Raw genomic sequence first — 22,935 nt, forward strand, 5'->3', positions numbered from 1 at the left:
TTTTCCTACTTAACATTATTCCATAATTGTCACAGTGGCCGAAGTTACACAGCTTGCTTTAAAACAAAAAATGATATGTTCAGCCCATTTTACTGTATGTTTAGCAAGTAGAGCCTCAATCTGCAAGGCAACAAGAAAGTTGATCCTATATAAGCATTACGTCATGCAGTAAAATAATATTTCCCTGTGTACTCTGATATAGTTAAAGTATCAAGTAATGTATTATAAAAACAGGAAAACTCAGGTAAGCGCCTTTACCTTAGAATTGTATTTGAGTAACATGTTGACTTCTGAGAGTTAAGGTGCTCACCTGGCCCAGCACTGCCTGGCTGCCTTCTTGAGCCTCTTACCACCTCTCACACTCCCATACAGCTCTTTCCCCCCCACCACTTGTTTGAAAGTATTTGGGTCTGTGCAATTCAGCACATGAGGATTGACTCGAACTTGTTTGTCCATCACATAGAGAGTGTTGAGATGTCCAACATTTAGCAGCTGGAGGTCCCAGTAGAGCTGCAGATAACAATATTGTGATGACAAAATAATACTTTGGTCACTGGGTTATATGAAATTCAGAGAAAAGAAAAAAAAACATTGCATTGACTACCTTTTCCTTCTTTTCCTTCTCCCTTTCCATTTCTAGGAGAACATCCAACACATTTTCACCAACACATGACCAACTGCTGTCACCTCCTGCGATCTGTAACGGACACACGTACACAGGAGTATCCCATAACGACAAATGAAGATTGGATCAAACAATAGCGGCTTTGTTGTTTTAAATATGTCCGTTTTTACCTTCTTCATGGCCACATGTGCTTCATCGGTGTTGGAGGAAACGTGAAACACTTTGTGGTAGAGGAGACTCACATCCTCAGAGGAAAACTCTGCTCCGACAGACTTACCCAGAGATCGCCACAGACCGGGGATGCAATCCTGAACGAAGATGTAAAGACATTACATGTAGTTTACACATGCACACGAAAACTCATATACTACATCTTACCTGCTCCATGTTTTCACCACCGTGGACTGATAAATTATACAGGCTGTTACTGTGGTTACAGCAGTCCTCTGCAAAACAGCTGGATCAGGTTACCAAGCAACAAAAGTGACAGTGTGTCCGTCAGAGGGAGAAATGTGATACAAGACCATGTGACACATTGCACTTGTATGAAAAGTGCTCCGTAACATTGAACCACTGGTGAAAGTTGGTGGCTCTCAAAGTGTAAATTGTATATTATGATGCCTGTCTCTACATTATACATTACATTATATGCAATCATGCATCTTATAAAACATCCACTGGTGTTTATAGGTCTGGAATTTCCTGCTAATTTCCTAAGTTTCCTCTAAAGGACCATATAATTGGTACTAATTATGAAGACTAAAAGACTGTTCTTGATTTACAGTAGGGAGTTTATCAGCAGTTGCTAACTGAGATGAATTTAGCTGAAAGAAGTGCTACATTAAATCCTAAATTCATCCCATCTCCATTTATCATTTGAAACTTTATTGTAAATATATGCAGAATTGTTAAGTTATTTTATATTTTTGCAAATTCAGCTGATCTGCTGTGCACTCAATAAAAGCAGTTGGAATTAATTAATTACAAACGTTTTAATTAAACATTAACATGTTTCATTTTAGGAAACCTAAAAAATTATCATAATAAATGATTGATGACATAAAATGAAATACCACATATATTAGTGAAGCCTTTGTTTATTTGTACGCTGGAGAGCAACAACATAGCAACAAAAAAAGAGTACCTGAGATTATGTGGTTTCTTGTATATACACTCACACATTGCGCAGTGCTGAAAAAACCTGTACAGTAAACAAATGCTATTTTGGAAGCAAAAAATACTGTTAAAATAATCTAAAGGCTGTGGACAATATAATCATAAATGTGTAAAACAAAACAGGTAGGGACAATACCAATGAACATGTGACAAAAAACGACAAAATCCTTGTGTAGTATAAATATTCAGTGCTACATATGAAAGTCAAACAAAGCTGATAAAAACATTAAAATGCAGTATTTCACTTCTGTCAATATGTTAAATCTCCAGGTTCTTCTATTTCAAACTGTATACAGTAACAGAAGGCTGTAGCAGTCCTTGCGTGGATTAAAGATTATAGAGGTGGCAGTGCATATGTGTGCATACAAGTTAAGTGTCCTCTTGAAAGTGAGCAGTCCAGAGAATTATAGGGGGTTGCCATGGATGATCTTGGGGCACTTTTCTGGCTGTATGCAGTAGTTGTTGTGTAGAACCAGACCAGCAGGACACTGGCAGCCTGGGACACAGGGCTTGAAGCAGTGGCTCTCTATCACTCCCAGTGGCACGTCCACGTTAAAGCAGGTGACGGGACACGGGGGTCCGCATTCGTCAAACACAAAGCCCCTCTCCACTGGACAGCCAACAGCTGTAGGAGACAGCAATATAGAGAAAACAATGAGAGACTGAGAACACTGAGAACAGTATGGCTTCAAGGTTGACCAGTGGGAATGAGCAGGTGTCAACAATAAGATCACAAGTGTGCGCTTTACTCACCACACAGCGATGGGCTCCTCCATTGCAAGATGACTCCGGCCTCTCTGCACTGACTGGCATAAGCCTCCAGTGTGTCACACAGACACTCATCAGTGTTGGCCCCGCAGGCACAGAGGTCGTACACACAGGCTCCGTACCACGGCTCAGGAGGCACCACGCGATGGCAGGGCTTAAAGACAGCAGACTTCAGGACCTTACAGCGAGCGTTAGCCCCCTTCTTGGCCTGGTAGCCTGCGTCTTTACAGGGATCAACATTCTCACCGGGGCGACAGGATGGGAGGGAATGGCTACCATTCGTGACCTAAATTGACATGCAGTTAAATTATTTTTGTGTGACGATTTCACTTTTACTCTGTGTATTCTGTGTTGTTCTATGTATTGTTATTTTACCTTCCAGCTGTTGCCAAAGTCGGACTCTGACAGGCTGAGTCGTCCGTTGGGCATTCGGAGGTCATCCTGGTAGTAGTTGTTGAAGTTTCCACAGAGCCCACAGGTGTGGCCCTTATAGGAGCCCGGCACACTCACTTCCAGATGTGAGCGACCACTCCACAGTACCTAAAGGTGAACCAGGGGGTGTATAAGTGTGTGACAGAATCTGAAGTGGATTACTGTTTCCGATCATACGTTAATCACAAAGACGAAGAGAGATAACAAGGCTGTACCTTCAGCCCGATGTTAGTGTTGAGTAAGATGGTGTTTGTTTGTCGCTCTACGTAGATGTACGGTTCTCTGAGGAACGGCAAAGTCACAACCTCATCATTCACCTGAAGAGGACAACAATGGCTGAGTGGATGCATATCACAAACATGACTGTGCAAAAATGATTTGTCAATATTTGAACACACAAACCTTCACAACCCAGTCCTGGAGTAGCTGCACTGTGATGTCTCCTATAAACACGGTCACCTCTTTGGTCCAGGACACTCCTTTACGGCCACGATCATCGTTAGTGGCATGAACACTGTACACACAAGGATGAGTCATTGGGCAGGGCAAAGAGTAACAAGTTGTTGATTCCTGTTCTAAATGTATGAAGTCACGTCTTTTCTACAGCAGGTTACAAAAGCAACGCATCTTGACAACTGGATGTTTTTGCAAACAAGCATTAGCAGCAATGAAATACACTGGATATGTGTGTCAGATACTTTACAGGCAAATGATGTGTAGCACAGTAGCTCCCAACCTTTTTGGCTTTTTGCCCACTTGTTTTAAAAAAGTATTTCTCTTCAGAATTAAATATGAATAAGTAAATATACAACAATCAAGGTTAAAGTTCAGTTGTTTGTTATTTATTTAGGAGTTAACACCTGAAAACTGATCAGTTGCTTCATCAGGACTGTGTGAGGTCGATCGGCTGTCATTAAATTTTGATTTAAATATTGCTAAATCCGGATTTGCCCATATAATCATGTGACATCACCTTTTTAGTGAGAATAAATCACTGTTTTCAGATATTTCTAATTTAAATTAGTCATAAATGTTCAAACTTTGGCAGAACATTTTGTTTTCATGCAAAACCCCATCACTCATTAAGAAGCAGACCTTTAAAAGAAAGCAACGTCTACTTCTGACCCCTCATCTCAGGCGAGTTGTGAGCAGTTCAACCAAAGATCGTTTCCTTTGAATCATTTTTACAAAGCAAACAAAACATGTCTACTACCAAGCAGCACTTGCTCACCTGAAGTCCCCACTCTCACAGTCCTGTGCCAGGATGTATGTGCACGCTCCCTGGAAGTGCAGCATGCGGCCATCGAAGGTTCGATAATGAGGGTCGCCGAAGGCAATGCAGGTGGCTGGACGAGGAAGGCAATGAGGACAGCACAAACCTGGGACAATGGCTGGCATCTCATCCTGCAAACATACACACACACACACACACACACACACACACACACACACACACACACACACACACACACACACACACACACACACACACACACACACACACACACACACACACACACACACACACACACACACACACACACACACACACACACACACACACACACACACTTAGGACCTGGCCAGAGTGTTAACACTGATGAGAAATGTCAGATATTTAATGTCTCTCTACAGACTGATGGTTGAGAACATTTCAGACTATGATGAAAGACTGAGAAAGACTGTGTGGGTGTTTGTTGTACTGACTGTTGCACAGGTTAGGGGAGGGCAGCGTTCACTGTGACAGTGTACGTCTCCAAACACACATGTACAGCTGGTGCACTCATCCACCTCCCACTGTTCGTTAGAGTTGTACACTGTTCCCTGGTACAAACACGACCCCTCTGAGTCTACAACGCACATGTCAAGACAGAGACACACGTACACAAACATTAAACTTGTTAGGCAGAACACTGAAGTTGTGGAAGCTCACTGTACTGGCTGTGTTTTGATACCTTGGCATTCGTAGCAGCATTTCCCTTGAACCTTCACTTGTTTCTGGCCATTGAGACAAAATGCAGGTAAACACTCCTCAATGCTGCACTCAATATAGCCCAGCTAAGGATGAAACAGAAAGAACAGATTACTTTAAAAGTAGATGGTCTGAATAGACACAAGAGTAACAATCCTGGGTCCAGCGGTGGAAAGTAATTACGTCTATGTATCATGTACAGCATGATTTTGAGGTATTTTACTTGAGTGTTTCCATTTTATGCTGCTTTATACTTTGCCATCCCTCCATTTCGTGAATAAATTTGAAGTTTTTACTCCACAACATAATCAGACAGATATAGTTACCGGTACTAGTTACTTCTCAGATTCATATTTTAAACATAAAACTTAAGATCAGTTTATAAACTATGATGCCTTTTTATAGATTAGTTTAGGAAATGTTTTCTAATGTTTGGTGTGAGGTTTTTCAAATTTTTCAGCAGATGCACATTACCAGAATCCAAACCTTCTATTCGCAGAACATTGCTTTTATTACTGTTTTCAGATTTGCACTATTCAAAACTAAACTTCTTCAAAGGCCTTTTACTTGTTTTTTAATTGTCCCCAAGTCTTGTTTAGTATAACCTTGACCCGTGTTCATACTTGCTCTGCCATATTATCTCGTATTTGAACATTGTTTTGAAAAGCGGTGTGTAAATGTTACTGTCATTAGTTAAAGCATAGCATGAGCAGTGTAAGAATTTCCCTCAGACTCACGTTACAGGTACATGTGACGCAGTCGTCATCGCTGTCTGTCCAGCTGCTGCCGTTGGCCACACGTCTGTTCTGGCCCTCAATCACACAATCTGCATGAAACAAAGGAGAACCATCACAATAATGGATGTTTTAATGCCAATGAGACTTCCTCAAAATTTGAAAATGTCAAACGGGAGGAAAGCAGGTGTGGTTTCACCTTTACACACAGGGCAGCATGATTCTGGAGAGTTGAACTGTTCATCGCGAGGGCAAGTGAGTCGGAGGCAGTTTTGGTGTAAGCAGGTCCATGTCAGGTCCTAAATCACAGACACGGGATCACTGTCGTGCTCAAAATCACATGAGATGGTGACAGAAGTACGAAGAATTTAGATCTCAAGGTGCAGCGATGTCAAACTAAAACTCACTTTCATTGAAAGGATTGAAGTAAATGAAATGGCAAAAATCAAACATTTTATATGATTTCCGACAGATATTCTAATTACATTACTTATTTATTCAACTGTTATACCATTACAGGCTATAACAGGCTGCGTCAGCGTCATTCTCTTACTTAGCTTCAGATTGAGTCATCCATCACTTTATTCTGGACGTGCTGTATTCACAATAGAACTTAGGAAAAGTGTCGTTGCAGCGGTACCTTGCACTGGCAGGTAAAACAAGGGTCATCTGTTGCCAAGACCTCGTTGCCAATCAGTGCAGCGGTGCAGTTGCTGAGAGGCTCTAAACAGACACACAAATGTTACAGAGCTCAGGGACAATGCAGAGATAACAAACATTGTATCACAAGTGCAGTTTGGTACTGACGTGCACAGACAGGACAGCAGGAGTCTGGCCCAGAGAACAAGATGTTGCTCTTTGGACAGTCGACCAGACTGGGACACTGCTTTCGGTAACACCTCAGGTGTTGCTCTCCGTCCGGCATCACCTGGGACACACACACAGGTTGGATTACAATGATTACTATTACGAATACTACTTCTGTTATCAAGGACAGCTGAAACTATTTGTTGATTCATCTATTAATTGATAGAAGATAATCAGAGACAATTCATGAATCATTTAAGTCATCTCTTTAACAACAATGGCAAATATAATGTAGTTACAGCTTCTCAAGGTTGAAGATTTACTGCTTTAATCAATTCATCTGGAAAAAAGCAAACAAAAAAGTGTCACAATCAGGTCTCCAGTTGTCAGGTGTGTGTGTGTATCGTACCTCACAAGTGCAGATCTGACAGGGGTCATCGGCTGGATGGAAACTGTCACCTGGACCATACACTCTGCCCTCAAAGACACAATCTACACAAAAAACAATAAAATAAGATGAAGCATCAGAACGCAAGACAATGCTAATATGTACCATGAAGCTGATGTGCCTTTGATCCTCATTTGCTTACCAGCACACACAGGGCAACACTCCCCAGGCACGCTGATGAAGTTGATGCAGGGCGATAAACAGCGTACTTCAGAGCAAGTGGTCACCCCGTCCACACACATACACGTCATACACGGGGTGGAGTCTGCGAACCAGCTGCTGCCCTCTGTATGCTGCTCTCCTCCATACACACAACCTGAGAAGGAACATTAAATCACTGGTAAAAGCTAATTCCTTCTGCAATTATGATTTTTAGAGATCTATTTACCTCGGCAGCGAGGACAGCAGGCTCCTGGATCGGTCACCTGATGCATACAAGGCAGTTTGGGACACTCTGGAGAGGCACAATGCACCTCACCTGCCTGCAAGACGCAGGTAGATTAACAATTAAACCCATAGAAAGTGCAAATATGGAGGAAAAAGACAGAGGTGAGGAGTCAGACCTGGCAAGTGCAGGTGGAGCACTGGTTTGAACTCAGGGTCCATGTCATCCCGTCATTGAACTCCTGTCCATCAAGCAAACACACTGAGACCAGAGACAGACAAGGGACAAAGACAGATTTATCAATTAAGTCTCTTTTAGAGAGATATAGCTTGTTTTTATGTAAGTTTGTGCAAGAGTGATTTTTAATGTCCTTGAATTTGCGGTGGCTTTTATCAATTCCATTAATACTTTTAGGTGAAAGTTAAATTAAAGGAACTGGTAAAAGTTAAAACAAAATAAACAATGGTAAAATCATTTCTGAACACAAATGACTAATAGTTAGAAGTACAATTTAATTAAATTTCTTTTTTTGTTGAAGTAGACTTCTAAAAAGTTGTTTCTGTCTCAGTATACAGGCCAAGGCTTGAAAGTAGTATGCATGGAAGTACAACTTGGCTTTAAAACAGAAAGCAAAAAGCAGCCCCAATATTGTGTACATCTCATTCTGACAAAAGAAAACGATAATTATTTTCTTCAAATTGCAGAATTGCAGCAACGGGGTGAATGCAGATTAAACATTGAGGCCACGGATTTGCTACAGTTAAACATATTACAAGACTCAGTGGTAACACATAAGTGTTTTCATGCCATTTACACAAACAGTTCAGGAAGTACCTGTGCACTCAGGACAGCACTGCCCTGGCTTGGTAACTGGTCGGACGCAGGGTGTTGGTGGGCAGACCAGGGGCACACAGGTGACGGTGCCTTTGACACAAGTGCAGCGCTGACAGGGATTGGAGGAGGGTTTAAAGGTTTGACTGTGAGCGTGGACGACCCTCTCATACAGACAGGAGTCACAGGCGGGGCAGCAGGTATCTGAAGGGACTGGGTGGGAGCACCGGACTGGACAAGGTCTCTTCTGACAGTTTACCACCTCGTTCTGATCAGAGGAGGGGATGAAGGGACAAGTTGGAAAGAAAGAAAAAGAGGGGAGATGGAATTAATCATGCAATTTGACTTTGTATCAACTGCAGTCAGATCATTTCATTTTCATCCATTAAGAATTATCAGACTGACCAGACAGGAGCATGAAGAGCAGGGATCAGAGGGAGAAGGGAAGGAGGAGCCGGACTGATATTCTTTCCCCCGATAAAGACAAATCCCTGTGCAGACAGGGCAACACTCCCCAGCAGGGGTCAATGGACGTACACAGGCCACACGTGGACAAGATGCATGCATACACACCACACCACCGTTCTGTACACAAAAACACACGCATTGAGGTTGACAATATTTCTTTTGTATATTCGTTATCGTCCTTATGTACAACTGAAGATAAAAAAGATGAAGGAGTGGTAGCTAGGTGTATTCATGCTCCATGTGCAAAAACTAAAGTCTGCTCTTCACAGTCCTGATCGAATTAAATGGATACTCCATTAAAAGTTACCAGCAGTATCATTGTTAAAGCATTGATTGTTTGCAACATAATAAACAGAAAAAAGTGGATTATGTGGTAAACTGAAGTTCATATGTTTTGACACTTTATTTTGGTGTTGCTGTGGGACTCCACTGGATCCACTGTAAGTGCTGTAAATCAAAGAAGAAGAAGCACACTTTTCAGAGCCTACAAGGGGCAAGTATTTGATACTCAAAAAATAGACTCCTGATGGACTATTCCTTTATTAAAACATCCTTGTGACTTTAAACACGTTAGTCATCTTTTTATCACTGACGAGCCATCTAATTCTGTTCCACAGCTCTAACACCAGTGGGGTGTTTACTGCAAACGTAGACCACCTTGCTAGTTAGGGTCTCCACAGTTATCTGATGGTTTTCATAAATATATAAGTAAAAAAACAAACAGTGGATACAAATTCAAATCCGTGCGTGTTAGTACCAGACAGGAGCAGAGCTGGCAGTGGTCTGTAGGGTGTGGGAATCGCTCTCCGTTGAAACAGCCTCGTCCATTCAAGTTGCATCCATCACAGACTCCACATGCACAGCCATCCAGAGCTGGATGTGAGCATGACACCGCAGTGCATCTTCTCTGTGAACACACCACTTCACCTCTCTATGGAGAAAAAAAGATAATATGTACAGTAGCTGTGAGGGTGCAGAGAGACCCCCAAACTAAATGCAGCCCTTCTCCCTCTCACTGAGCATGTGCAGTCCTGGCACCCTCCCTCTCCTCCTGGAAGGATCTGTCCGTCAACATAAGTCACACCTTGGAATTGACAACCTATACACAAAGTTAAACTTCAATGAACAACTTACTCTGTATACCATGAACTGTGATATGTTGTAAGCTGGTTACCGTCACAGACAGGGCAGCCACAAGGGTTGGTGACCGGGTGAGGACAACGTGCGGCTGGACACGACTTCTTCATACATCGCACTGAACCAGTCTGTAAGAGAAGATGCATGACACATTGTCTATAAGAGATTAACCAGCAGGAATGACACCTGAATGCGTGTGTGTTGATGCTACCTGGCAGGTGCATTCAACGCAGAGGTTTCCTGGGTCAGCGATTGACTGCCCATTTGCAAGGACCGCACTGTTATAGAAACAGCCTGTCAAATAAAGGCATGTTTATTTTGCCATTTTGTAACCATGGGAAAGATGAACAAACAAAGTTTAAAATCAATCATCCTAAACTCGGAATGTGGGCAGAGTTTGATTTTGACTTTACATACGTTCACATTCTCCACAGCATTGTCCGGGTGGTTTGTAAGGGTGGCTGCACTCTCCATAGCAAGGTATCTTGGTGCAGATGACCTCGCCTCCGTAACAGTAACATACGCCACAAGGGTCTTTGTCATCACCAAACTCCGTGCCATCAGGGTATTCTTTCCCATGAAACATGCAGCCTGCAAGTAGAAAACCGGAGATTAAGATATTTTTGAGACAACCGGTATATACTGTAGTTCCCAATTAAAACTGTTGACAGAAATGTCTGTGGATCATCTTCAGTAATAATAGCTTTTCACTCACTATCACAGGACATGCAGCACTGTCTCTGGACTGGGTGGTTACAGTTGGACGGTGGACAGTGCTTCCTCTCGCACCGGACGGAGCCCTCACGGCAAACACACACTGCACATTGATCAGATGCATCATCCCAAGTCTCCCCATTAGCTCGCTCCCGGCCCTCGTAAAAGCAGCCTGCAAGGGAAATGAGACAGAGAAAACATGATCAAACCATACAAAAGTGCAGTTTCTTATATGACTGAACAACTGCGTCAAAATTGCTGAGGTCTTTTGTCAAAACTGATCACATAAAGTTCTTGATCAAAATATACAAACTGCTTTGTTTTTGTGTTACAATATCTTGGCAGAGATAAGAAATTGTACCTTCGCATGTCCGGCAGCACTGCTGCGTGATGGGATGAGAACATGGAGCAAAGGTGCAGGGCTTGCGCTGACAGTGAACTGTCCCATTGGTGCAGGCACATGACCGACAGTTGTCAGCTGGGTGGTAGAAACGCTCAGTGTGTCTGTAGGCTTGCTGTTCATACACACAGCCTGATGGAGGAGCTGAGGGAATATCAGGGCGGAAAAAATTCAACTGTGCGTCTCTACGATACAACTTCATAATCTATGCTGTGTTCGACCATCACGAGCCAGGAAACAAACTCAACCACAGAAGATGTACCAACCCGACCAATGAAATTAGGAGTTGTAGCATCTGTCTGAAAGGAAAACCATCAAACTCTACAATCCCTGATGACCAATAAATAGTAACACATGGTTTAAGGATGAATATAATGATCTCTTAAGCTTTCTCTTTTCAAAATAAGGATCAGATGAAGACGATATGAAGCCATAATTTCATATAAAAACATAAAATACCAATTCAGAATAGGAACGATAAGGGGTATACTAACTAACAATAAGAAACAGTTGAGTGTAAAAATCATAATGCTGGTGCTTTTGGGGATGTAAACAGGAAGTACAATGTTGCCATGGAGTCAGTTAATTAGCTTTGTTCCATTAAAAGTATGCCAAATTAATTCTCATGAGTTTTCTCTGTGTGTTCAGATTTGTGTCAAAGAAAGAACGTTTTTTCAAGGAAATTGTGATAGTTGTGCACTAATGTTAAAACAATTACCTCATTGAGCTCCAACTGCTGACTGAGTTGATATATGAGTGAAAATTACACGCCAAACTACAATAACTAACCTCGCGTCTATTTTAGAGCCCTTCCATTTCTCACCCTCCTGAACCTTTCTCTCTTGCACATCCTTACCAGGACACTGGGGGCAGCAGTCTCCAGGCAGCACATTTGGGTTGGCGCATGGCAGCACTGGACACCTCTTCATCAGACACTGGACATTCCCATTCTACGAGAAATACAACACAGACTGAAATCAAAACCTGCCTCAAGAAAAACCACAGGTGATCAACACAGCAGGGTTCGTCATGCTGTGATGCTCATTGTTCTTACTATGCAGCTGCATGTCCTGCATGTGTCAGTGGGATGGGGGAACTCCTGTCCATTGGGATACTCTTTCCCAGCATAGCTGCAGCCTAATATAGAGGAATGTTGTGTACATTTTAATTTGGTAAATTCATTTGTATTCCTTATAGAAAATGTACGTTTCCTCACCATTGCAGTTGTTTTGACAGCATGTTCCGTGTAGAGGAGCGTTACAGTGAGGATGAGGGCATTGGGCTCGGTGGCAGTCAATCTGGCCGCTCACACACTTACAGTCCTCACACACACTCACAGGGTTGGGAAAAGCCTCTCCATCCACAAATATGCGGTTTTCAAAGGAGCAGTCTGGGGGAGATGCAAACACATGGACATTATAGTGAGCTGACTGACAATAAACTAAAAGAAAATGTGCTACTTGATTCATGACCATATCTAGTTCTGAGATTGGGCACCTGGACATTTAGGGCAGCACTCTCCAGGTGGTGTGTATGAGTTAGAACAGTTGAGTGGAGGACAAGGTCTTCTCTCACACTCTACGCTGCCATGCTGAGGAGAAGGGAGGGCTGTTTCAGCATGTTTGAAAGCAAACAGTACTATGTATTGTGTGTGTGTGTGTGTGTGAGAATGGAGATGTGCTCACCTGACATGTGCAGAGGTGGCAGGGGTGGTCAGGAGTCGTAAACCTCTGGCTATTGCTATAGATACGATGGTTATAGGTGCAGCTTTCACACAATGCACAACATGAGCCTGGGGAAAGGAAAAATACTTTGTACTGACGTTACACTGTCACCTGCATATGAGCAAAGCTCAGACACACACGCTCTTACCAGTGGTCTTGCTGGGATGCAGGCACTCGGTCGGGGGGCAGTGTGTGTGTGTACACCGCGTCTCTCCATTCACACAGGTGCAGCTGGAGCAGGGACCCTCGGGGTGCCAGTTGGCGCCTTCCTCATATTCTACCTCCTCCAACACACACGCTACAATGAAAAAAAGTAGTCATATATTCATTGATGAGTTGCACCTGTGTGAGTGTGTGTGTGTGTGTGTGTGTGTGTGTGTGTGTGTGTGTGTGTGTGTGTGTGTTTGTGAATGCATTACAACCTTTGCAGATTGGACAGCAGAGACGTGGGTCTATAATGGGGTTGGAGCACTGGACAGGAGGACACTTCTCTTCACGGCAATTGACATTCCCACCCTAAAACAGATACAAGTATTAAACGTTGTGATGTGTTTCGGTTTAAAAGATCGTACAGAACAATAATAGCTATTATGTGCATACTCGATCAGGTACTAGAGTGTTATAAAATGCTTTGAAAGGTGTAAAATCATACTGTGCTTGAGACATGAGACAAAGGTAGAAACATTTCCCCCTTTGTGAATGAAGCCTAATGCACACTTGCTCATTAAACCGGACATGTTTAAATACAAAAATGCTCAAGTTTAACCACTTTCTTCTTGAATATACTGACTGGACTTGCCTTACACCTGCACTGTAGACAGGGTCCACTTCCAGCAGGGATAAACACTTGTCCATCAGCATAAACCCTCCGGTCATATTCACATTCTGTGGGAACAAATGAAAAAAACTTGCATTATGTTTGCTTCAGTTTGAATGGTAAAAGTAGAATTGGAGGATGGCATGCAATAGGCAAAACTAACTTGACAAAGACATGAGGAAATGGCATATTTTTGACAAATTTACAGATATCGACTACTGACCACCGCATGTGGGACAACACTCTCCTTTGTGCTTAGCTGGGTGACTGCAGTGTGGTGGAGGACATGATGAATCCATGCGCTCACAAGACACTTCTCCTGCCTAGAAACAGGTAGACAAGAGAGATATAATTTAGATAGGCAGATACAGAGATAGATATGCTGTTGCAGATAACCCAATATCTATCAATCTATATATATATACAGTATATATATATATATTTATTAAATTAACCCCTGGGTCTTGAATACCGGCCACCACATCATCCAGTCACGTGAACATAAAGGAAACAAAAAACTTTGCCAGACTGAACTCACAGAGCAGAGGCAGTGGAGGCAGGGGTCTCTCCTGGAGGGGAACCTCTGTCCACCCACATACACGTTGGATTCATAATCACACTGTTCACACCTACAGGTCACACACACACACACACACACACACACACACACCGTAAACATCTAAAACCTTTGGAAATGTTTCAGTTGTCTTGAAAGTAGAAGATAAGGCGGATTGATGCAGGCTTGGAAGTGATATGGATGACATTAGACAGGTTGGGTACCGTGGGCAACAGTCTCCAGCACGATGTACAGGGTGTCGACAAGTCAAGGCAGGACAAGGAAGAGGTGAACAAGCCACATTTCCGTTCTGGAGGGGAAAGACATAAAAAAGATAAACTTGATTTATACACACAAAAACTGAAGTGTAATGATGAATGTGATGATAAATAACCTACCAAACATGTGCACTCTTGACAATGGTCTCCAGTAGGGATCACAGCTCCGTTAGAGAAGTCATGACCGTTCACACCACAGCCTGCAAGACATGCACAAACACACGCTGTGTCTCTGCAGTTTACTGAAGCCACACACACACACACACACATGCACACACACACACACACACACACACACACACACACACACACACACACACACACACACACACACACACACACACACACACACACACACACACACACAGCTCCAGTTAATTGAAGAAACCCACCTTGACAAACTGGACAGCAGGTATTGGGTGAAGGAGCAGCTGGGTTTTTACATGGAGTGTTGCACTGCTCCCTCTCACAGCGAGCTTGACCCTCCTGGTGAGAGAAGAGAACAATATCAATACAGATGAAGGTGATGGAGAAGATAAGAGGGTTAAATTGCCAATCACTATCAAACCCACCAAACAGTAGCACACATCACAAGGATTCCCCACCGACCTCCACTTGGCACTATGATCATACTGGACACCAGCATGGATACAGCCTGCAAACACATTTTTACATTCCTTTAGTGGTGTTGAGATTTTGCAAAGACAATCTTGGTGATATTTTCCGAAAACCTTTGTGAGACAGTTAGACAAATTTAATTTTGGAACAACCGTGATACACTTTGACTCCATTTCAGGGTTTGGATGTATTCCAAAAGGAATTTATACAAAGAAGGATCTATGCTTTTTGGCATTTTTTTATGTAAAAGTGTTTAATGTAGTGAACTAGGGCTGGGCGATAAATCGATTTAATCGATTAATTCGAATGTGTGCTTTAAGGCGATGTGTTTTATTGAAAATCGAGAAAATCGCCCCCACCCCTTTTTCCCGTAGTAGAGTGCGCGCGCATTGTTTACAAACTAAAACAATGGCGGCCAGCAGCTTCACTGCTGGCCGCCGCCGCCGCCACCTCACAACAACAACCCAGCATTTTGGAGACATTCACCAACTGTACTCCGCATGAGAAGAAGAGTGCCCGGTGGAAAGCCATCACGGATGCAGTCGCGATGTATATCGCAAAAGATATGGTGCCCATATACACCGTGGAAAAGCCGGGGTTTATTCACCGTCTCAAAGCTTTGGACCCCAGGTACGTGCTACCAAGCCGTAAACATTTTTCTGACGTTGCCTTGCCTCGGCTGTACAATAGTACACGCCAAAGGATCTCTGCGGAGCTGGAGGGGATGTCATTCTACTCCGCAACAACTGACCTGTGGTCCAGCAGGTTGACCCAGACACCGATCCACTTGACTGGTGGAAGCGTCACCAACTTAACTTTCCAAGGCTAAGTACTTTAGCAAAGAAATACCTCTCTGTGCCAGCTACTCTGAGAGGCTTTTCAGTGTGTGGGGGGGGCATTGTTACATGCCACCGTGCATGCCTGAAGCCAGAGGTAGTAGACAGGCTTGTCTTCCTGGCAAAAAATATTTAGAAAAAACATGCACTACTGTTTAATACTGTTGGTTATGTTGTGAATGCACTTGATTTTGTTTACATGCACTTATTTACTGTGCAAAATATGTTATGTTGATGTTAGATCAGATGTTGCACTTTTGAAAATGTGAATGTTAAAGGGTCATATACATTTTATTTCATGCTGTGTTTGTATCAGTGTATTCAGTTAGAAAAGCTTACTGTAAAAAGTTACATTTGCACAGTTGTTTACAATGGAAGGCTACTATTTAATGCCATTTAATGTTATGTTTAATTTAATTTTATATTTAAATGATTCAGGCAAACAAAAGAGTGACCAAATACTTTTTGTATACTACAGGCACCTTTCTACAATGTTCAGGTTTTGTTTGCACTTTATTTTTATCAACCTACTTGGGAAAATCATCACAAAATAAAAGAAAAAATTGTTTTCAACAGCTTCTGTCATCTGCAAAAAATTTTGGGGGAAAAAAATCGATTTAAATCGTGAATCGGATTTTTTGTAAAAAAATCGGAGATTTTTTTTTTAGGCCATATCGCCCAGCCCTATAGTGAACTAAGGCTGAGGATTTGTTTTGGATTTTTCTCTCTAACAAAGAGTGTTGAGGACAGATTTTTGTTTTTGCTGTGTCCTTACCTCTGCATCGCTGGCAGCAGTCTCCAGGTACAGTCTCCCTTTGTGTGCAGTCCAGTGAAGGGCAGGGTTGAGGATTGCATTCCCTGTTACCCTCCTGTTTGCAATGAAAGGACAAAGAGGTGAGAGAAAATGATGAACAAGGAAGACCAGAGCAATTGTTTAAGCTCAGATATGTTCGTATTAATGTAGGTGTATGTTAAAAAGAAAGATACTCACCTTACACGTACATGTCTGACAGCCATCTCTACTGTAGGACACATTATGAACTGTACCATCCAGCTCACATCCTGAAAGTGAGACAGAAGTTTAAGTGCATAAACATTTTTGAGCTTGTGGGTGTGCGTCTGAAATATCCCAGAAGATAAAAGTTGGAGTGTATACTGGTAGTTTAAGTACGTTTGAGCTTTGTCCCTCTTTGTCTATCAATGCAGATTTGTTTCACCTTTTCTCTGCTCACTGGGGAACATCTGGCTCTGCTTTCTCTCTCCAGTGGTGACAGAACGGTTCTGATATAATATATATGTGCTTGCTCTCACACGTACTATAATTTATGGGCCGCAACTATAACCACAAGTTCCTGCAGCCTTCTAGCCGCTAAAGACCACCGGCAAGTGTATTAACACTGTAAGACATTTACTGTAGCAGTAACAGCTCACCGCAACAACTTCCCACATTCTTTGGCTGTTTAAGTTATTTTGATGAAAAATAACCCCGTTTACTGTACAGCACATACTAAACACTGTGAAGAGCAAAGTCGTTATGCCGAGCTTGGACATTTCAGCAGATAATTATTTTAATGATAACTCTCCAAAGGACAGAGACAACGTGTTTGTGTGTGAGAGAGGGCAATAATGACAGCGTGTGAGAGAGGCTATTGAGGCTGCCTACTGTGCCAGCAGCCAGCAGACATTTCCTCGAGCAAGCCAAGCATGCATAAGATCAAAGTGTATGTGGGAGTGGGAGTCTGCGAGTGCGTATCAACTGGGGGCCATTGGAGTCTTCTGGCCAACATGCAGAAACACTTAAGGATAGGGTGGATGAAAAGGCAGAGACAGCGACAGAGAGAGTAGCCAAGAGGGGTGAGAGAAGGGACAGTGGGGTGTTTGGGCACATCTGTATTGCATAGATGGTTAAAACGTGAACAATAATCAGAACAAAGTTTACATAACTCTGTGGGAGTGGACTAAGGGAGACAGAGACAAAGAGAGACAGAGAATAATAGTCCTTCATGAGGCCAGTCCAAATTCAACTTAAGTCCCACGTGTTTGTTTCACTCTATTATGACAGGAGGTTCTCCACAGTTACCAGGAAGTTGAGTACAACTGTATTACCATACAGAGGCAAGGTACTCTAAAAGCTAGAGTATGCATTGGCAAATGGTAGTAATATATTTAAAAAAAATACATTGACAAAAACATGCTACAACTACCAGGATGACGCTTTAGACCTGCATTACCAGTTGAGGGCAGCGCAACAAGCTGTAAACACAAGTGACAAATGATCCCCTTACAAAGAAGATGAGGTGAGCGTCTGAGAAAACAGTCGACTTTTTACACATCCAGCAGCAACAAGTGATGTTTCTGTCCACCCAAAGAATGTGAGTTCTGTTTTTGGTCTTTTCCAACCCCTGAGGGAAATATGTGGCTCTTTCACAGCTAATTGTTGCAGCATGTCTGTCCACTGTCTGATAAGGTTTTTTTTTTGCCAAAAAATAGCTGCCTGCTGCAGTTTGATGATGAGAGCAGGTGACTGTAAACTAGAACAGGAAAGTGCTGTCGTAAAAACCAAAACAATGAGCTGAAGAAATGCTGAAATGCTGCTCACTAAAAGCAACTCCCTTCCCATTACACATATTAATGTGTTCAAACCTTCATTTTCATTTGTGATTGTGACCCACCTCAAGCTTTTCAAAAGTTCTTGAGACCTGCCGGGTAACCAAACATACAATAAGCAAATCTTCCAAACTAAAACAATGAAACACCTACTGTAGACAAAGCCTTAGAATAGCACGCAAGGACACACGCTCAACATTACAAGAAGCATCTGCCGCCCTGTTAACAGCTCTGTGATGCTGCACTTAGGCACAGCAGGCCTTTGAGCTAAATGCAAAAATACCGTCAGCATGCTAACATGCATACAATGACAGTGCTAACATGTTTATGTATTGGTGTAAGGCTTACCATGTTACCATCTTAGTTTAGCATGCTGACATTTGCTGAATAGCACTAAACACAAAATGCAGATTTTTATCGAAATCCATTCAATCGGACTCGTTGTTGAAACATCACTGAAGTGGACTGACATCACCACACCTGGACATTGCTGCTAGCGTGGCTAAAACATGGCTGGAACTAATACATACATTATCACGACATGGACAAAAAAGTTCAACATAGACATTATGAATCTACTCTACCCCACTAATCCTGGTACCAAAATACCTGTCTCAGCTGTCTCTGACACACTGGTCCCTTGGTGTTGGGGGGTCAGGAGCAGCGAAACCCAGCAGGGTCAGAGGTCAAGACGAAACATACGCCTCCATTTTGACAGGGGTTAGAAAGACAAGGGTCTGAGAGAGGGACGGCCATCTGCAAACTAGCTACTTAACACCAGTTGAACGTGTGCTTTTTAAAGTGTGCCAAAATAATATAATTTTGTGTTTTTGTGTGTGTGTGACGAAGATAAACAGAGTGAGCAAATGAGGAAGGGAATGAGGGAGCGAAAGAGAACTGGCAGGAGCTGAATCATTTTTACCTTTAATGTTAGCTTGGCATGTGACCTTTCCAGATGTGCACGCACACACAGTGGTGAGGTCAATCTGCCAGCGCTGGCCCTCCTCCACGTCACGTCCCTCCCACACACATCGCTGCCTCACACACTCACATCCCTCCAGGTACTGTACGCGTGACTGTAGGTCTGCGTTCTGCAGAAAAACAAAAAGAAATCCATGTCCCTTTATATCACCTTATATACTTGTTCTATCATGGCAAGTCATACAATCTTAGTGCAATACGCACCTGAGTTTTGACCGTGTCCAGCATATGAGCAAGCTCTTCCAGCCTCTTCTCTAGCGTCTTCAGCCTGTCATCTTTCTGTGCCTGAGAAACAGACTTCACCCCTTGAGGAGATCCCGGGGGCCCCAGCACCACACCTCTCTGCAGCTGGTCACTCTGGACACCCTGGAGATAACGGTTGGTTTGGTCCGTTGGCCTGCTGCTTGCTTTATGTTTACTGGAGGATGCATCCTGCTGAAACATTCGACTGCTGTCAGTCTGAGAATCTGAGCTATCGCCGTTTGTAAACTGAGACCAAGGCAGAGCATCTGGAAGGAGAAAGCGGGAGATGTTAGGAGTAGAGATTCCTGGATAATTCTTGTATTAATAAAATAACAAAGTTTGAGCTCAAACAAACATCCTGGGACAAGGCTGTCAAAATGAAGACCCACAATGAGGAATAATAAACAAACTGTTTGGGGGACTATCTGCCGATTCACTTTTGTCTCAAAAGTGTCTCATGTCTCCCAGTACAAGAGTACTCAAAATATAATACATTATCAGGGTCAGCAATACAGAGAACGAATGGAGCAAAAGAAAACAAAAAGGGAGTGACACTGCAGCCTCTGGCATCTCGTCAGATTCTTCAGATTGTGCAGTATCTGCTTTTCAGCATTCTGGTAAAAACTGATGAATGAAGCATGAATACTGGTATTTATCTGCACAAAAAGGATATAGTTTGCAGGTCTATAGTGAGCTTTGAAATGTTTATTTTGAAAAGCATGGTTATGGGGTCTCTTCTGCAATCTTATTATATATCTATCATTGTTCTGTGTTTAAATAATATTATTAGCATTCAGTTTTGATATAGAAAATCATTCTTTACCCGTAACATTGTCACAGATCCACGGCCTCCTTCGATAGGCTTTCATTGAAATCTCAGCTGTCTTCAAGTATCCCTGCATTCATACAGAAACACAGAAATGCACACATGCTAAATGTTACTGTATATACAGAATTCACATCAAATGGAGCCGGAAATGAAGGAATGTAACTGTAAGTTACAAATAATTATTGTATACATTTTGGAATACACAGTACTGCAGTTCCAAACTTCATTGTTATGTTGCTGTTTTTTATGTTTCATCCTTTTGTGATGAACTGCAAACGGGCTCAATTATGTCTGAAGAGAAATGGTAATAAATCAGTAAAGGTCTCATGTTGTCAGTATTTGAGTATGTACAGGTATGCAGTATGTGAAAAAACTCACACTAAATTTGCTTTCTTTCTTCCCTGGTGTGCTGGCAAGAGTGACCACAGCATCTTGAGGCAGTTCCAGGTTGATTCTCTCGTCACTTTTTATCTGTACAACAACAGCTTCTTGACAGTCTACAAAAAATGCCAGCCTATCAGTCTCCAGGCTCACAGCCAACTGTACCCACGCCTCCCCGGAGAAGGGGTTTCTCCTTGGGAAGTGAAAGCTGGCAGGGCCCTGAGCTCCTCCTCCAGCCTGGTAGTCCAAACGCAGAGAATAGTTGTGGGTGGAGGAGATGATTTGGAGAATGGGTGAGGACGCAGAGGAGATAGAAAAAAGAGTGGCACTGGAGCCCGATGCCTGATGCCCTGCCAAATGCACCCCCATACCACCCTGAAGGTTGGAGAACAAGAAGTGGGAATATTCACGAGAAAGAGTTAGGTACGGGGCTCTGGGACGTATTTTGTATATCACACTGCCAGGACTTTGCAGTCTGGCCACACCGCTGATGTGGTGGGACATGTTGAGGGCTGCCAGAAGGTCGATCACTAGGAGAGAGATAAAACAGACTTGTGACAAACATGCAGACACATACTGCATGAGGTCATGCTCGGTCAAATGGAGGGTGACACTATGGTTTCTGGGTTGTAATGATTGTGTGAGTCTGTGTGAGACCGAATCAGAACGAAGCCGTTCATCAGCCGGTCACACATGGCTGTTGGAGATAAATCCTAAAGCTGAAGTTAGTAAGTTTGTTTTGTTTTTTGGGAAAAAATGTATAGTTTTCCCTAGTGGTGGAAAGTAGCCAAGTGCAAGTACACAAAGTAAGTACATAATACAATTATTAAAGAGTACTTGTAATTGAGTATTACAATATCTATAGGCCTAGCTTCTTTGTAAATAAAGATTTTGGATGAAAACATATGATCAGCTGTGATATGATGCGGTTAATGATTCATCTTCCCAACATTATGTAAAGTAGTTGAGATGATTTACACCAACACAACAGCTGTAAAATGTTGCTTGCACATCACTAATCAGTGATAATAACTGAATGCTATAATATATGGTATGTAAGACTGTACTGCAAAAACAAGTACTTACTTTTGACACTTAAGAATATGTTGCATGAAGCACTTTAGTTTTACTTCTTCAGAATACTTTCACTTTGCAGTATTGCTAATGTTTCACTTTAATAAAACTAAAGTGAAACATTTCCAAATGAAAATAAAAAGAAATGAACAAAACTATAAATATGCAAAATAAAAAAACATTAACGAGTAACCCAAGAATGCTTTTGTAAACTCACCATTCTCGTGATTTGGACTGGAGTGCCCCTGCACAGACAGCACAAAGACACAGAGCAAATGTATCTCCAGCAGCATGAGCGTCCTCAGTTTGCCGCTCTCCATTCTCCAGACGGAACCAAAATATAAAGCCTGGAATAATCCCCACACAATTTATGCAAAAGGCATGGTATTCATTGTCTTTTTAACCTTAATCTGGTGACATGGACCTTGTACTCTAGGTTGAAGATGTCCCTGTTTTCACTGCGAGCAGATCTTTTCCAAAGGGCACACAGAAGAAACATGAAACATCTGGATGCAGGCAGGGCGTCACTTCTCTGCAGTCACACAATTACATTCCCCCTGGGGCCATATCTACAACGAAGTTTCACTCCATGATCACAAAGGCATAGAGTTTGATGATTATTACGATCCTTGCTCAAGATGCTTTTTTATATCTAACGAGAGAGAAAAACACAGACGTGCAGAAAGGTTCAGGTGTGCAGTGTGCGTGAGGTCACCGGTTCTTGTCTGTCTTGTTCAGTTCCCAGTCCCAGAAGGATAGCTGTGGGGGAAGTCCTTTCTTCCCCTGTTTTCCCTCGTTTTGTCAGGCAAAAAAAAAAAAAACCCATCTCTCCACCCATTACTGCTCAGTGGTGTTGATTCCCAAAGACCTCCGTTTTGGTAATCAGCTAAAACCTGGCCTGGAGAATGGAGGGGATCCATGCTGAAAGCAGCCAAAAATGTTTTTGTGTGTGTGTGTGTGTGTGCACAGAGAGAGAAAGAGAGAGAGAGAGAGAGAGAGAGAGAGAGAGAGAGAGAGAGTGAGAGAGGGCGGGGGTACACAGAAGTAGTCATGTTTCACTGCTTTGGAGACGGTCCCAGTGTGCATCCCCACTG

The 22,935-nt window shown here is 42.6% G+C and overlaps 1 protein-coding gene across 1 annotated transcript; it reads right to left on the reverse strand.

Moving 5' to 3' along the window:
• Nucleotides 1-1,737: 1,737 nt before the first annotated feature.
• Nucleotides 1,738-22,161, reverse strand: kcp (kielin cysteine rich BMP regulator; the record flags this gene model as incomplete). Its single annotated transcript, XM_079280489.1, has 46 exons — nt 1,738-2,426; nt 2,555-2,855; nt 2,945-3,109; nt 3,217-3,318; nt 3,404-3,515; nt 4,233-4,405; nt 4,709-4,851; nt 4,957-5,059; nt 5,711-5,799; nt 5,907-6,006; nt 6,348-6,430; nt 6,515-6,635; nt 6,924-7,006; nt 7,105-7,278; nt 7,351-7,444; nt 7,526-7,608; nt 8,182-8,446; nt 8,584-8,763; nt 9,404-9,577; nt 9,663-9,745; nt 9,821-9,911; nt 9,995-10,077; nt 10,201-10,374; nt 10,499-10,669; nt 10,859-11,041; nt 11,754-11,847; nt 11,952-12,034; nt 12,114-12,287; nt 12,395-12,488; nt 12,583-12,689; nt 12,770-12,919; nt 13,044-13,137; nt 13,421-13,506; nt 13,662-13,761; nt 13,977-14,067; nt 14,219-14,304; nt 14,393-14,472; nt 14,665-14,758; nt 14,845-14,927; nt 16,502-16,595; nt 16,718-16,788; nt 19,256-19,424; nt 19,519-19,823; nt 20,381-20,453; nt 20,765-21,297; nt 22,059-22,161. The coding sequence occupies 46 exons, from the start codon at nt 22,159-22,161 to the stop codon at nt 2,206-2,208; spliced, it is 6,315 nt and encodes a 2,104-aa protein (XP_079136615.1). The 3' UTR covers nt 1,738-2,205.
• Between the last annotated feature and the right edge of the window lie 774 nt (nt 22,162-22,935).

The sequence above is a fragment of the Melanostigma gelatinosum genome, assembly GCF_949748355.1.
Source record: "Melanostigma gelatinosum genome assembly, chromosome: 1".
In the NCBI taxonomy this organism is placed as follows: domain Eukaryota; kingdom Metazoa; phylum Chordata; class Actinopteri; order Perciformes; family Zoarcidae; genus Melanostigma; species Melanostigma gelatinosum.